Genomic DNA, 16,433 nt, shown 5'->3' with positions numbered 1-16,433 from the left:
ATAGTGCTAGAATAATACATCAGATGTGGCTTATAAGCCCAAAAATGCGATACATCATGTGGCTTACTGACCCATTGTCCAGTTGATGTATCAATGATACATCGCCCCATCCACTTGCTTAGAACCGCTACCTGGCTTCTTTTAGATGACAAATCATGGTGCTCCAGCTACATTCGGTTCTCGTCCGGGCCTCACCTTCTTCCCTCCGGCGTGTGCTTTTGTCATTGATCCCAGTGCTTCTTCGTTCCTTGGCTCGTCTTCTCCTTCTTTTCGAACACAAGTGTGCCTTTGTCATTGATCCCAGTGCTTCTTCGTTCCTTGGTTTGTTTTCTCCTTCTTTTTGAACATAACGCAGTTATTTATGCTACAGACTGACAGTCACTCCGCTCAACGCCAGGTACTGATTACTGGGTTTCCGGTCGCTTTGTCTCTTGTTCTAATATTTCAGCTGATCAGTACTTGTACTCCCGAACCGAACCGAACCTGCACAATGAAGAGTGCTACATTGCCGCAACGCCTACTACTTATCGTCACTAGTGACGTATTTTCTCTCTCTCAATAGCACACGGTGCGCCCCCCATCAGCTGCTTGGAGAGCGAAAACCCAAATCTTCATGTACGCCAAACTTTATCTGGACCCCCAGTGGTCATGACTACAGCCCCCACACCCTCACAAACCACCACAATCTCTCCGACTTACCACAATCTCCATCAATACTGTTGATCGCCTCGACACCACTCACCACCACCACCACCACCACCACCACCACTATCATCATCATCATCATCATACCGCTAAACCACGGCTACGCCACTGCCGATCACTTCGGAGAGCACTTGCTCACCCACCTCAACCAGGCACTCCACTCAATGCCACGTACTGATTATTGAGTTTCGGGTTGCTTCATCTCTTCTGCTCGTTTCTCCACCCTTCCTTCCAAGTCTGGTCGCACCTCATCTGCGCTGCTCAATTCACACGATTACAGCTTTACAATGCGAGATCAATTTGGTACTCATAGCTCAGTCTATTCCCTCCACACCCCATGTACATAACTGAGGTTACTTTATCTAAGTGTCTTTGCTTACTTCTATGTCGCAGTCTGTTCTAGTATCCATCATGATGTATCAGCTAAATATAGATCTGGCTAAGAATTCTTACCAAGTCTGAGCGCTTGAGTTATACACTAAGTCCAACATGAAGCGCGAGTTATAGACGCGAGATGTATCAGCTAAATATAGATCTGGCTAAGAATTCTTACCAAGTCCGAGCGCTTGAGTTATACACTAAGTCCAACATGAAGTGCGAGTTATAGATACGAGATGTATGACCGCTTGAGGCCAACTCAAAGAGAGCGAAGATCAAGACATTATTATATAATTAGGTGGTTGCTAATGGACATGAAAACAGAACCAAAACGGCACACAATATAAGAGCTATAAAAATGACGCGTGCATGACAATATCTCAACACAACCCATAGCAGAATCAAGCCCTGGTCCTTCTACGTGCGAGCGTTAGTTTTGAACACTGGAGATCATGCTGCTGGCAACATACTTTGCTTTCCGGGTACTATTACCTTCATCGCGGCCGCACTTTGCAGAATGAGCATGTTCGTCATGGTTACCACCAATGGCGTTAGCCACCATGTTGCGAGTGGAGGGTCTGTGCACTCGACCAGTGCGACGAAGGCATGATTCGTTCTCCACATGAGCAACATGTCCATGTGAAGTGTCGATGGAGGGGAGTTCTACTTGCCCAGGTGGACCGTCAATGGAGGGGAGTACCTGCCCATGTGGCCCAGGACCATTGATGGAGGGGAGTTCTTGCCCATGTGGACCGTTGATGGAGGGGAGTATTTGCTCATGCGTATCGATAGAGGGGAGCTGTTCTTGCCCATGTGAAGTATTGATGGAGGGGAGCACTGCGTAGTCGTGTTCCATTCCTGCAGAACTAAGAAAATTGTCGGGCAGGGTGAGTCCGATAGAATCAGGAGACAAACTGACCCGCGCTTGCGATGTCCATGAGGGAAAAGCAGGTGCTTCCCAATCTGAAGGGACATTCGGTGGGGGATTGGAAAACATGCCCATTGACATTGATGGGGCACTTTGTGCAATTGTCTTGTCAAACTCCCAAAAGCTGGGTTCGTCAGACACACCATTGCTGAAATACGCTTGAGAGGTTTCAACCTGGGGAGGTGCATCGTCAGCGGAAGGCATTGGGCTCGGCCATGCAGGGTGCAAAGAAGATGAGAGAAGCGATGAAGGTACGTGGGATGTGTCATGGTCTGCAATACTTCCGAAATTCGGAGATCCATTTTTGACGGACTGCATCAGCACAGCTGCTTCAGCTAGTTCGGGAGGTGAGTGTTCTTGAACTTGAAAGATACCGTTTACACTCACGATAGACTCGGTAGAGGTGATCACGGAAAGGTACCATCACTCCATCATCAAAAAGTGGGTAGGCAGTGCTGAAGTCATTGCCAAGCTTTGTCCGACCGATGTGGAAACTGCATTTGGTGAGTATTACAACGTTCTCTCGTTACTCATCTCAATTTTGGTAACTAACCTCCATACATCGATAAGCCCATTCAATTCAGGCGAGGGTCCACCGGCAAGAACAGTAAATGAAAGACCTGTTGCGTCTTGCAAGCCCTTCAGGAATTTGTTCACTATCGCCGCCAATCTTGTTAGGTTCCTACAATTGATAGCGGTCAGCTGACGCCACATCACACATGAGAGTAATTACCTTTCATGATCCTCTTTACTCCAACTCATTTCCTCGTCCTTGTTCTTATCCTTTTCTGTCTTCTTATCATCCATATACTTTCTCACCTCATCTTTCACAGCTCCAGACTCCATCTCATAAAGTGCAGCCGTCTCCTTCTTCACCAGTGCTATCCGTTGCCCATTTGTGAGTGGCTCCGTCACATTTTCAAGCGCTTCCTTGACAGCTGACTTGATACGAGATGTGTAGTATAGCTTCGAATAAGCTTCGGTTTCTTGGAGATTGCGAGTGGGTTTGGAACCAGACTGCACGACGCTCTTCAGAACAGCGTTGAACACGTCAGTAGCATCTGATTTAGCTTGGCGACCGGCCTTGGTGCTGCCAAAGCAATTTCGGAAGCGATTGTAGAGCTTCTAGGTATAAAACTCGTAAGGCCAATGTCATCGTAACGGCAATGGAATCCAGTTACTCACATCTTTACGTGCATCTTTAGCCTTGTCCATCACTTTACAGTCGTTTTCATTCAGTGGACCGGTGGTAGGAAGTCCTTCTGGCCTAGGCTCTTCCCATGACTCAAACCATTGCTCATAGAGGTCAGCGAAATTTTTTTGGTGATTTTTGTTTTTTTGCGAGAGTCTTTCCTTATAACTGTCGTACCATGGCTTCAACCATTCTTCTTGCTCGGGGCTAGTCCATTTGCGGGGAGCCATTTTAATATCTGGTGCTTATATTTTCATGTCAGTAAACCTTTTACTCTCGCGGCCCACGGGTCAACAATTGTTCACGTACATTTTAGGCGAGTTTTAATGGTTTGGGGTGGTGTGCCTGTTCAGTTGAGTCAAACAGTAGCCCTTTTTCACAATACCAGTCCCACGCACAGACCTTCTAGAGTGTCCTTTGAATAATGGACCGGTCTGCATGCCTTAGAGATATGTTTCATGACGTGTGTTTTTGTTGTGGGAGCCTAATTTGCAATAAGAACGGGACGTTGTCTGGTGACATGTCAATTTTAACTTTATGATATGTGCAACGCATCATTAGACATTTATAGGACATTTACTAATCCCTTGAGCTCATCATCTAGATATGGACAGGATCCTTTCTGACGTTGCACCGAGTTCTCAACAGGATGTTTTCTGATGTCGTACCGAGTTGAGAGCATACCGTTTGAAGTATATGATGTTTCCATTGAACGGTGATTAACATTTACACTTGCAGTCAGTCCCGAAGTATTGGCTTCGTTGGACCAAAATCGATTACCATCACGCACACAATATTGTAGTGCTGCTGACTCGGAAAGCACACCTCATCACCTACCTGACATCTTGGATCTCCCTACCGACTGATCATTCTTTGCAGCAAAATATCTCTCTGACTGTTTCGAAGGTATATAATGTTTCTATTGAACTGTGATTAACATTTACAGTTGCAGTCCTGAAGTATTCGCTACGCTGGACCGAAATCAATTACCATCATGCACGTTACCATCATGCACGCAATATTGTAGCGCTGCTGACAGCACACCTCGTCACCTACCTGACATCTTGGAACTCCTCAGTCTGAAGTTCCGATGAGTCAAACTGCAAATATTCCTTGGTATAAGGGTTTGAATAGATGGCTGATTTAATTGCTGCATTGTAGGGATCTATTCGCGTTGAATCGCCGTTGGACCGTAATCAAACTAAAGGAGGTTGTATTGCTTTTATTGGCCTTACAACTTCTCCCCCAATTCACACAGGTTGAAAAGTTTGCTCACATTACCTATGGCAGGTCGTCCAGCTACACACACAACTCCAGAGGCAAGGCTGCAGGCTGCACGACAAAAACGCAAAAAGTATTATCATAGGTGAGTTTCTCCTATTATCCTACCCCAACGATCAACTAAGCATCGGGACAGACACAAAGACACCATCAACACCAAACGGCGCCTTTCTTATACTCCGACAAAGCACAAAAAATACTCTATCCCCCCAAAAAGTGAAATGTCGGGGACGGACACTCCTCCGACTTCCTCAGCTCGCGAAAGTTTATCTCCTGCACCGTAAGTTTTTCTACCTTTTGAGACATGTGGCAGCTGAATGCAAATAATAGCACGACACTGTCAGGTTGTTTGGAACTCGTTAAAGACGCCAAAGATGAGCTAGTCGGTCTCGCCATACTACCTGGTCCTTATGCGTACGTCGAACATATTCTTGGGAGATATGTTGCAACAGTACCTCGCGAATGCTTCGACATTGAGACTGTTGACCGCGAGGAACCTGGTGATATTTCCATCATCGATGATGCGATCTGCACGGTCAGAAAAATCTATGAGAACGCCTATCGTGGTCAAGACACAATTTTCGACATGTGTGGAGTATGTGACGAGTGGAGGGCTGCAGATGAAGTATGCCGAGCGATTCATCATGTAATTGGGTACTTGGAGGATGTGTTGTGGCATGTCAGGCGGGGTACAACTGAACTTGCAATCGCGCATGTACATCAAAAACTGAAGTATCAATCAGACAGGCTGGACAATATGTAGCACCATACTTATGGCTCATTACGAGGTGGAAATATAATGTTTTGGTCATGGACATCTTGAAGTGTGCAACCCGCCAATCATGTGAATGATGAATGGAACCGGTAGCAATGAATCGGCAGGATCCTCCGATCTTAGGCTGTCACCACGTACCTGCCGCCATGTTATTCTCTACCGTTTTCTACATACCACACAACACACCAGTATTTCCACCATTATATCTCGAGAGCTCAGCACCCAGAGTGTGCCACAGACTCCGGGATCGTCAAAGCAAATACCTTTGAGTGTGCAGCTGGCTCTACAGTTCTCAACGGGCGGGCGCGTGATGTTGTGGAGGATCCGCAATGAGAATCTTCAAGTTGCTTAGGTACTGCCATAGTTTCTTGTCTGTTCTCGTCCTTTTGACACCAAGGTATTGCTTTTCTGAATAGCTTATGTATGTCCCTCTTCTCTTGGGCGACTGTGTTATATATCGCAAGTCTTCAAGTTGTCTAATACACAATTGTCTCATCGCAATGGCTAGTGGCAGAGGGCGGCCAAGTAAGAAGCCCAAACTTACCAATCACGTACTTCCTGCTACCAGCCTTGGTAGCTTGGGTCGCTTTGAGTCTGCATCACAGGTGCACCGTCACCGAGTCTTTTCACTCAGTGATGCAGGCCATTTTGACTTTCGAACTTCTTACATACAAGCTGCCACTCCATCGCAAACACACCCAGCAGAACATGATCACGACCATATAGATCCCTGGAATGAGACCATATATTCGGAGTCTCTACCGTCACCCGACAATCTTCAAGAAAAATGCAAGGACACAGCTAGAGTAAGTATTTTTTTCGCATTATATTCACTGAATTTCTCACAAGATATCGAGCAGGATAACACCATCCTCTCCTGGCTGTTGGAACGCCAAACATTTGTGGATGAATTCATCCGCTTGGAGGGTAGGGGGAAGGCTGCAGATTGTCTCTGTGACTGCGGAATGGCTGCTTCATTCAGGTGTAATGACTGTTTGTCAGTGAACCTTTCCTGCCAAGAGTGTATTGTACGTCGGCATGCGGAGACTCCGTTTCATCGCATTAAGGTATGTTATTGTTGTTTTCTTGCACACTTCGCACACAAGCTCACTGTTGAATAGGAATGGCGCTTTGATTTTTTTTCAAGTGTAACCCTCAAATCTCTTGGCCTACGTATCCAACTTGGTCACGATCCCGGTCAGCGCTGTTGAAATCCAAAGTCTGCCCGTAACGATGATTTTGTGGTCATTGATGCCCACAGGATTCATGAAGTTGGTTTAGATTTTTGCGGATGAGAGACAGCGGCATCACATTATAAACAACTGCTTCGTGCACGTTGGTTTCCAGCCACAAGCACAGATCCCAGGACAGCTGCCACCTTTTCCGTTCTCAAATTTTTCCACCTCCTCTCTTTTGAATCTAAAGTGTCCGCGTATGAATTTTATCACACGCTCGCACGCGTCACAGACAATACTGGGATCCAACCCATTAGGGTGTGTTCAATTTATGTTCGAAGATCTGTGTACTAATGCTTTTGTCAGGATCGCTATTCAACATTTTTAAAGATGGTTGTTATGTGGCGTAATATCAAGATGCTAATACGCGCTGGCCGAGGGAACGATCCCGGCGGTGTCGAAGCAACCCAACAAGGCCAGTTGGCGGTGCTTTGCCCTGCATGCCCTCATCCTGGGAAGAATCTCCCCGACAATTGGGATAATGAGCCTGTTGCGATGAGGTATGTGTCTCTACCAGTACACCAGTCGAGCGACATCGCTAATTCCTATATAGATGGCTTTATTCGTTTTTCCTGGCAATTGACGCAAATTTCAGACTCAAACGCCGTCTGGTCTCCACTGATGCAAAAGACCCTGGCCTTACTCGTGGGTGGGCATACTTCGTGGAAGAATGCGGGTATAAGTCATATCTCAAAGAAAATTCTGCAGTCACCCAATGTTACAATAACATGTAACCGAGAACCCCTCCTACGGAGGTCATCATGACCTTAGCCCCTATCCCGCCTATACACCGTCATTGGAAGACCTACCGACTCAACGGAGACTCGTAGAGACACCTAGAACGGCCTGGATGCCGTTAGATGACCTAGACCAGCCTAGGCTACATCTGGACGGACCTAGATGGTCCTCGACCCGGATCATGAGGAAGCTCTGCCTCATGGTCAGAAGAGAAGCCGCATACCGCAGCATGCGCAGTTAGACTCCAAGGCATGCTTCGCCTTGAGGACAGATAAGAGAGGCATGGTAAGCCTCATGTATAGATAATCGCCCGCATGGCATCAGATAAGATGCCCTTGTATAGACACACTCATACCTACCTACCGAACGTAGTATTGGTCTGTGCACACGGACGACAGTATATAGAGCAGACAGAATCATGTATATTCCCTACTTGATTCTACTAGGTTTTATCCAGAACTTCCTCTGAAAGACAGTCCCAGTCCTTCAGTCTAAGCCGCACCTTAAGGAAAGCCGACGCTACCTTAAGTGGAACCCCCGAACCTCTCATTCAAGAGAAGATCCCCGTCTCTCCAGTAGCGAGCCCGCTATCAGATTAGGCAATCCGCCTAGGGAGAGCTCGAACTATCCTAGTCCGTAACACCCAAGAGGTATGTTTTCTTTTCATTGTCTGCTGAGTTACCATCTCATAGGCATCAGCGCAGTGTGTGTGTAAGTCATGATGCCGTCAACTTGGCAGATACCAAGTCTTCGAAAGGTCTAGCAGCAACTGGAGTCGGGGCGGTAGACTGCGCTCGACACGAGTTCAAGCTTCCGAATGGCGTTGGTGATCTCCAGAAAAAAGAAAAGTGCTATGTTCCGCATGTTCACTTTGATCATACACTCACGCTATCAATAGATACCTCAATATGGATTATCTCATCTTTTCTTCGCTCACTCATTTCTCGACGCTCTCCGCCGTCAACTTCTCTTATGATGTCGCGTGTCAATGGCACAAGAAGCTATGGACTCATGTATCCTCTCTACCCGAACACCTTCATTTTAGCCACGTCAACAAGATCATCCGTTTCTTTGTCCCTAAGTTTCATCTTGCAGCTCATATTCCTGCCTGCCAGACGGCATTTTCATTCAACTGGACACCTCATGTTGGTCGCACGGATGGCGAAGCACCTGAACGTGGATGGGCTAACATCAACCGTGTTGCTAGTAGCACCAAAGAAATGGGACCCGGGTCACGCCGAGACACGCTGGACGACCATTTCGGAGACTGGAATTGGAAGAAAGTTACTGCGTTTGGTATGTGTTTTACATATTGTACTGCTATGCTGTATCTGACGGATCATAACAATGCCTCCAGGCCGAATTCTTTTTCACAGAATTACTGAGGCTGTTGAGGCGGAGCGGGAGCATCGCACGGCATTAAAGGAACTTCAGGAGTCGGTGGCCTCATCTGAGTTAGGCCGAACATCACTCGCTATATGGGAAAAAGAGATTACCACCTGGGAGAACGATCACACTCAGCAGAACCCTTTCGAAAGTCAATGCAATGGTATGCGTGATTGGTGTTCAATCATTCATTTTTATTTACATGATAGACAGAGATGACACAGGCAGCGGTTCGCCTCGAACTTGCACGGCAAGACACCAAGGACATAGAGGATGGCCTTTCAGTGTCCCTTCATGTGGAAGTCACACCGAGCATTTTGATCAGTACAGGTATTGACCTTGAGCATGTGCAGTAAGTATCCTTCGTCCAACTCACTCAATCTTTCCGCTAATGATCATCATGATGTTCAGACGTCGTCTTCGCGCAGACATCGCAAGCCTTGGCCAACATTCGACAGATAATCAACGCACCAAGATCTTAACACGTAGGAATGCCCTTCAACGCCGTATAGATATGTGGATTGACGTACAGGCGCTCTATATGCCCACCACTCCCTATCTGCGCTTAACTGGCTTCGTCACGCCCTCACGGGATGATGACAGCGGCTGCCCAAAGTCTAATCCTACCTCTGAGAATGCAGAAGATTTTCCACTCCTACTACCGTCCGAAGTTTGCGAACATTCTACATGTGATCCCAAGCTGTTAGATATCGAGTGGTCTCTCCGTCATGCCCAGGCAAACGACGCACTAGATGAGTGCCGCTCCAACATTCGCCTTCGACACCAGCTCATTCAGTTCAAAGGACAACACATCCGTGGTCAAGGTGCCACCACTCGAGCACGCCAAACAATCCAAACAGTCGAAAATCACCTGATCCTCAGTCACGCCAAGTACACTCGTGCTTATTGGGCTTTAACGGCTCTCTCTCACCAACTCAGCCGTCCTGGATGGGATATCAACTTGCAACTGTTGAAAAAGGCCCACCTTCGACCAATGGGTGATTTTGGAGGACAATCTCAAGGAACAGCCATAATGTCGTGGATTTGGCGGAATCGTGGAATCACCACTAGTGATAACGAGAGCCTGCAAGAATGTACGTGTTGTAGCGCTACCTCCTCGTCCAAAATCTTACTTGAATATTTCAGCACTTCGAATTGAATGGTGCAAAGCTTGTGCACGTCACCACAGGTGGGCGGAGGAAATCCAGTTGTTATTGGAAGAAATGCGCCGTGTACTAGCATATTTAGCCTGGCACGCGGTATGGTGGGAGACGCAGGGACCCTTGCGCGCCGTAGACAGGCCTGAAGATGCTGAGGGTTTGCTTGCATACGCAAAACGGCAAGCGGCGATTCGCCGTGGTCTGCATGCGAAGTTCGCAGAGAAGTGGAAGAATGTTGGGGATATTGTTGAAGCAGGCATGGGAGACGGCACAACTCCTGATGAAGGTCCAACTCTCGATGCTCCTCCATGTGATTTCGATGACGTAGATTGATGTACCTAGTTAGAAGTTTCCCCACAATGAATATATGCCCCGCTCTGCTCAGATCAAGATCGGCGGACATTTTCCGGTCATAGCCACAGCAAGGAAGATCCTTGTTCAGATTTGTAGTGGCTTGGAAGACATTAGTAAGTGTTTGACGGGCTCACATAATCCTGTTCCGGTGGATGGCGCTGAAAACAGAATGATGCGCACCATTACAATTAGCCAATATTGATATATCACTGAATGGTTAAGCTGGCCACTGGATGTATCGGATTTTTGGGCTTATGAGCCAGTATGATATATCCACCCTACATAATGAAGTGGCGGAAATGACTCTAAACTTCGGCCTCGTGTGTCAGAAGTATGCTCTCCTTTCCTCTTTTCAACCTACTCACATGATATGACGATGGTCCTGCTTGCTGCACCTTCGCATTCTACAAACTACATGCCTTGACATCACGCTCTATTCATCGTGAAATAGGGCCCCAGTCTCCAAGCATGCTTAACATCCGAAACTCTTTCCGAGGCATTACTGCTCGCAGATGAGCATCCCACGCCAAGGGCACGACGCTTGTTGAGAGGCTCCTCAACTCGACTTCTTCTGGTGTTGGTTCCGACTGCAGTTCGGAATCACGGGAAGGCGACCTCAAGCGTGCGCTCGAGACTGCTCTCGGCAGTCTCTGTGCCCTTCGCTCAATATACGACCACCGCGTCACGCGCTGGGAGCACGAGATGAGGCGCATCAACGACAAGCAGGACCGTGTTGAAATGCTACTCCGCCAGACCCTGGGTGTCGGTTTGCAGAACGGTAATGGCCTTCCTGACGCGTAACTTATTCAAGACAAGTTCTCCCAAACATCTTCGCATTCTCTGTACTAATATCAACATTCACACTCTATGCCGCGTCAAGGTCTACTATCAGTGCCGTGTCAAACAACCTGTGCCACGTCAAACCTCATTTATGCTGCGTCAAACTTCATTCATGCTGCATCACAACTGCCACACGCCGCGTCAAACCTCACCACTTCAACTGTCATGCTGTCCATATAACTTAGTAGGTATATTTTATGTTATAATTGTCATAATAATTGATATTCTAACAGTGTTCCTTTTCATCGCCCTTATGCGCCCCTCATGATCCTCGCTATGAACTCGACAGTCCGCAACACATGCATAATTGGGGACCGGCGTACTGCTGAAAAGATGCTGAATACAGATATTGACACTGACACTGACGATCACACCGCCTATGCCAATCGCAAGCCGGTCAAAGTTGTGTTGTCCATGGGCGAACAATCGAAGAGCTTTTCCTTGAACCATCTTGTGGATATGTCATTCGCGGGATCGGCCATGCATATGACAGAAGGGGTTTGGATGATGGCATCTATAATTTCGTGGCCCATGTTGACTTTGGCAATGCATACATAAGCTACTGAACCAAATCCTTCGTCGCAACGTTACGATGAAGCCATCGAGGCCTTCAAAATCATGTTGTGTTAGACAAATGTAGTTACTCTGTCGAAGACATTAAGTGAATACACATCGCCAAAGCTTGCTCCCAAAAATGCCTCCTGCTGTGAATGGTCCTGTCATCGATAAACTGTGCCAAGTGAGCATGTAGGTGAGCAAGTTGTTCAGGAGACAATGGACAGTCGGGCTCGTCCACTTCAATAAGATTGAGGGTCTCTGGAACATAGGCCACAAAGGGGTTGTTGCCAAGAGGGTCTGGTTGGTTGACCATGTCATGATGTGAGCGAATACCATGGTTGTCTACACCATCCCAATTGATCCCATACTCAGCAACAGCTTCGTCACTTTGAAGGGTGTCCTCTGGAGGATGAAATGTAGGTGCCACCTCAAATCCATGCGCACCATGCTGCAGCATACTGAGGAAACACATTTCGTGGGGGCTTGACATGCCATGGTCATAGGTACTCATCCTATGATGGTTCCATGCCTCAGCCCAGCCATGAATCTCGCGTCCCAGGACATCAAGGAATAAATGATGAAGCAGCCATATGTGGTGCACATTGTCGACATTGAGCCCACTGCTGACTTCCAGATCTTGAAAAAAAAGTTTCCACTTGGAGCCGATTCCGTTGGTCAAATCCACCCATAGACGCTCAATACGTATATTATGGACACTTCTAAGGGGTGCATTAGGAGCGCTCAGACAAGTGTTCTAAAAAGAGCAAGCATACCGCCCCCATATATATGATCCTCGTCCAGGCCCTCGTGAAGCCTCCATAAATCTAGCAACTTCTACATTTTCAACTCCATGGTCTCCACGAACACGACTAGGAAGGCCGTGGGTCTGAACAATCTCTTGAAAAAGTTCCAAGACAGTTTGCGCACGATTATTGTTGTGTGCACGAAGTCCAGTGATGTATCGTGAGTAGCCGTCAATGAATCCATGGATTACAATCTTCCACCGAATAAGGCCTGTCGATTGTGTAAAACGTATTCAAGAACAACAGGTGAATAAAGTAGTACTTGCCATGCTGGCCATCATGATGAGTCAGGGAATTATAACCCTTGACATTGTATACTCGCCGAGTGATACGGCGCACACCAAATGCAGCCACAGGAGGGCCATGGACCCGGGAATATGATGCTTGAATACGAGAGCGAGGTACACTGACTCCCATGTAACGAAGTTGGCCATCAATCATGCGGCGGCCTAGACGTGGGTAATGGGTGAGAATTTGCAACATGGCACTATCCAGCTCATCATCAGAGAGTACTGATTGAGCTCCGGTGGAGGATGTATAGTATCTACACGTGACACCACCTTCATCAGTGAATTCAATATATACTGGGTGTCCTGGTTCTACAAGCTCATTCTCTAGCGCCCGGCGTCGAACAGTGCGTGAGGATACACCAAAAACACCTGCAAGACGTGTGGGTCCAGCAAATTGCAAGGCTGTCTCTAGAACGTCGGGGTTGATTTCAATACGAGGGCGTCCACAAGATCGGTTCTGGATGGTAGTAACAGCTTCTATAGGTGGGGCATCAGGGTAATCCGCTGATCGGCCCTTTGCTTCGTCAAGATCGGCTACCATTAAATCCAGACTGGACTCCATAGTAGCCAATGTGACTTCTGGTACAATCGCACGATGCTGAAATCATTATAAGATAGGCAGGAAGCTGATATTGGGGTGACTTACCTGTGTTATATCAGCTCTCAACTGTTGGCACGCTTGAACATGTAGCTGAAGGCGAGCAGCATCACCCAGCTGAGTAAGAAGGGCAACACGGACATCATCTTTCAATTGGTTGAAAGAACAGATAATGTTCTGTAATGGAAGAGGGAGGCGAGTGAGGTCAACACTGTCGTCACTCATGAGAATAGCACAGTCAGTGATAGAGACCACCTTTCAGACGTTAGGGTTGGAACTTGGTGGGCGCTAAGATAGGCTGCACGACCAGTATAGCAATTGTCCAACTTGATATTCAATAGCGTGAAGCTCATGGGACTTCTCTGTATGGGAGACATAGTTATAAAATTAATGCTGCAAAATTTTACAATTGTCTGCGCCAGTCTGACGGTCTCCAAGGATAACAAATACAAGTAAGACCTGCATAACCCAGCCCTCCTAAACCTAAGATGGGTGAGTCCGGCACCTGAGAGTTGGAAAAAGAGGTGAAAGAAATACTGGATTGAGAGACATGCGGACTTTACTTGTGCAGAAACAATATGTCAGTATATGCAAGGCGAGGGACATGCGAGACATACCTTTGACAATTGGAAAACAAGAAAGACGGGTCAGAAGCGAAGCAGTAGGCTGCACAGAAACTTTCTTGACCGACAATAGCTGCGTCAGGATACCCTCTGCTGCAGCAAAATTCGGCAGCCTCGAACAGATTCCCGTCGCCACCTCCTGGATCCAAGCACATGTCACAACAGCTTGCAAGGGTCAATGTGGACGATCTCCACAAGGAGGGCAGACATAGAGGCGCCGATGAGGAAATGGGAGTGCCCAAAGTGGAATTCGAATTTGAGGAAGCAGTGGACTATTGTTCTGAGAGGCCACGAGCGTTAATGCCAGGCTGGATGTCGAGGGAGTAAGAGAATGTTACGAACGATGCAAGTGAGCAGAATGCAGGTACGGGTGGTAGACAGTGTGCTCGCGTCGTCGCAGACATCTAAAAATGTGGGTCCGTTGAAAAGTCGCTTGCGAGTGCTTGCGAGCATTTTGAAAATAGTTAGCTCAGGTCTCGCATTCGTAAACATTCGTTTTTGGTTATGTTGCACCCTGAGTGCTCATTTTTAGGTTAGTTAAAAGATCTCGTTGTATCGCGTCGATTATCAACAGCATCTAGTACTGATATGATCAAGAGCATCCAATGATAATTTTGATTACACTATACTACAACGAACAAGCTATATACGTAGTAAAATATTATTCAGAATCGGACGAGCTCTCTCCATTGCCTGCCTGCAATGGTCCAACATCCAGCACGTACTGCAAATAACTTTCTAACTCGAGTTTTTCTTCGTCCGTGAGGTCATCGAACACTTGCACGATCTCCTTGAATTTTTCTTCGTGGTGTTGACCACCAAAAGCGTCGACGGTGATAACAGCGGAGCGCTGTTCCTGCAATGCACAGTGAGTACCACTGCCAACTGAGGCCATCACATATTTGATGGCCTTCAGTGGCGAGGCACCGAGAAAGGCTTCGCGGCCCTCGCGCCACACAAAACGAACGACGCCGGCCATGATAAACGCATTTTGAAATTTGGCATCAATGGTGATATTCCCGTGCTGAAAGACTTATAGTTAGTGAAGCGCCAGAAGTGTGAGAGCGACGTACCTCGTCCACAGAATATGCATGCATGAAGAGTAGGGGATCAATGCCCCGTATGAGTTTGTTCACCATTGCGATGCGATGCCTTTGTGCTGCTGTGACGGTGCTCCCTCATGGGGGAAACAGCTTGTATGACACGAAGACACCGTCGCGCGCAAATTGAGCGATTTTCCCGCGTATACTGGACAACGCGTTCAACACTTGTCTCCGATGGGCATTAGTTATAAAGTTTTCAATGACAACTACAATATTAGTACAATTATATGAATGATTTAAAGAAAAACTCACCATCAGCTTCCAAACAACGAGGCGTCGAGTCTTTGATTGCGTCCTCGAATTGAGTGACGCGTTTTTTCCGCTTCTGCGTCATCGCATGTTTGGTAAACATCACCCGCCCAATTAAAACTTTCCCCCCCTTCACAGCGTCGTTGATGTCTTCGTTTGACACCCGTACCGTCTTCAATGTCGGCGTTGAAGGTTCGGCGACGACGGGTGTTTGTGGTGCCGTCGTGTGTGCCGCTGTGCGTGTCTGCGGTTCGGTGGTGCTGCGGGGGGCTTGCGGGACGAAGTATGGGGTTGCAGGTAGGTTGGCCCTGGTACTGCGTTTCTTCGTAGTACGTGCCGGCCCCTTGGTGTATGTAGTTGTTAGTTAGGGTAGCACAATAAACGAAACACTTACATGGACAACCTCTTCTCGAGGAATCTCCCCTCGCCGTAAAAGAGCTAGATTGGTAGCCGGGGGCATAAAGCCCGCCCCTCGGTCTATCATAGCGGCTCCTCCATCAGGGGCTTCGTCGACCCATTGTGGTAAGGGTGTTCCGTGCACGTGGGCACCCCCGGATGTTCCTAAGTTGGATGAGGATGGGCCATCGTACGGCTGGTCCCCCGTGTCTCCGAATCTGTCTTGGTCGTAAGGGTACCCATCATAGGACGTGCCATCGTATTGGGGCTGCGACAGATTGGGTTGGGGGTTGGTGAAGGACGAGCCGTCATACGAAAAATTGGGTTGGGGGTTGGTGAAGGACGGGCCGCCGTGCGGCCGGTCCCCCGTGTCTCCAAATCCGTCCTGGTCGTAAGGGTACCCGTCGTAGGATGTAGTATTGTCGTCGTGAGGGGGTTGTGACTGCGTGAAATGGTCTTCGTGTGATGGTTGAGGCTGTGCGAATTGCGCGCCGAAGGACGTAGAGCCAGATGCGTGCGAGTCGTCATAGTGCGTGAGTCCACGGAAAGAGTGTTGATCTATTTTTTTTTGGCTTGTTAGTTTGTGAATACTCGCGATTGACAAATCACTCACCTGGGCCCCCACTTTGCCACTGCATACTGTCTTCATGTGGATTGAAACCGAATGCTGGCACAGAAGGTTGTTCAGCTGGAATGTTGAGTTGATCAGCGGCTGGAAGTCCTGATGGGTTTAGTCCCGACCCCCTTGCTGGTTTGGGGACGGCAGCCTTGCCCTTTCGTTGTGAAGGACGGTTAGCCATATAGTGGTTAGTACGAGAGAGAGGCGACAATCGATAGCGCA

The 16,433-nt window shown here is 47.8% G+C and overlaps 5 protein-coding genes across 5 annotated transcripts; 2 read left to right on the top strand and 3 right to left on the bottom strand.

The window, feature by feature from the left end:
- Positions 1-1,513: 1,513 nt before the first annotated feature.
- Positions 1,514-3,433, bottom strand: HD556DRAFT_1314521 (uncharacterized protein; the record flags this gene model as incomplete). Its single annotated transcript, XM_041300940.1, has 5 exons — positions 1,514-2,373; positions 2,399-2,505; positions 2,565-2,693; positions 2,745-3,136; positions 3,197-3,433. 5 exons carry the CDS (start codon positions 3,431-3,433, stop codon positions 1,514-1,516), a joined length of 1,725 nt encoding a protein of 574 aa, XP_041152620.1.
- Positions 3,434-4,486: 1,053 nt separating this feature from the next.
- HD556DRAFT_1451031 (uncharacterized protein) lies at positions 4,487-5,247 on the top strand (the record flags this gene model as incomplete). The annotated part of the gene is made up of 3 exons (XM_041307867.1): positions 4,487-4,569; positions 4,621-4,764; positions 4,815-5,247. The coding sequence occupies 3 exons, from the start codon at positions 4,487-4,489 to the stop codon at positions 5,245-5,247; spliced, it is 660 nt and encodes a 219-aa protein (XP_041152619.1).
- Positions 5,248-6,224: 977 nt separating this feature from the next.
- Positions 6,225-10,933, top strand: HD556DRAFT_1435276 (uncharacterized protein; the record flags this gene model as incomplete). Its single annotated transcript, XM_041305400.1, has 12 exons — positions 6,225-6,326; positions 6,480-6,534; positions 6,556-6,752; positions 6,801-6,994; positions 7,048-7,176; positions 7,925-8,080; positions 8,131-8,528; positions 8,590-8,781; positions 8,832-8,970; positions 9,057-9,712; positions 9,765-10,012; positions 10,664-10,933. The coding sequence occupies 12 exons, from the start codon at positions 6,225-6,227 to the stop codon at positions 10,931-10,933; spliced, it is 2,736 nt and encodes a 911-aa protein (XP_041152618.1).
- A 679-nt stretch (positions 10,934-11,612) lies between these two features.
- On the bottom strand, positions 11,613-12,350 carry HD556DRAFT_1250421 (uncharacterized protein; the record flags this gene model as incomplete). The annotated part of the gene is made up of 2 exons (XM_041298925.1): positions 11,613-12,249; positions 12,304-12,350. The coding sequence occupies 2 exons, from the start codon at positions 12,348-12,350 to the stop codon at positions 11,613-11,615; spliced, it is 684 nt and encodes a 227-aa protein (XP_041152617.1).
- Positions 12,351-14,390: 2,040 nt separating this feature from the next.
- On the bottom strand, positions 14,391-16,392 carry HD556DRAFT_1540237 (uncharacterized protein; the record flags this gene model as incomplete). The annotated part of the gene is made up of 6 exons (XM_041309737.1): positions 14,391-14,868; positions 14,918-15,021; positions 15,058-15,153; positions 15,200-15,539; positions 15,591-16,150; positions 16,206-16,392. The coding sequence occupies 6 exons, from the start codon at positions 16,390-16,392 to the stop codon at positions 14,506-14,508; spliced, it is 1,650 nt and encodes a 549-aa protein (XP_041152616.1). The 3' UTR covers positions 14,391-14,505.
- Between the last annotated feature and the right edge of the window lie 41 nt (positions 16,393-16,433).

This window comes from Suillus plorans (genome assembly GCF_016647745.1).
Source record: "Suillus plorans strain S12 chromosome Unknown HD556scaffold_118, whole genome shotgun sequence".
Taxonomy (NCBI): Eukaryota; Fungi; Basidiomycota; class Agaricomycetes; order Boletales; family Suillaceae; genus Suillus; species Suillus plorans.
The sequence above is the reverse complement of the archived record's forward strand: the minus strand, read 5'-3'. Positions and strand labels throughout refer to the sequence as shown.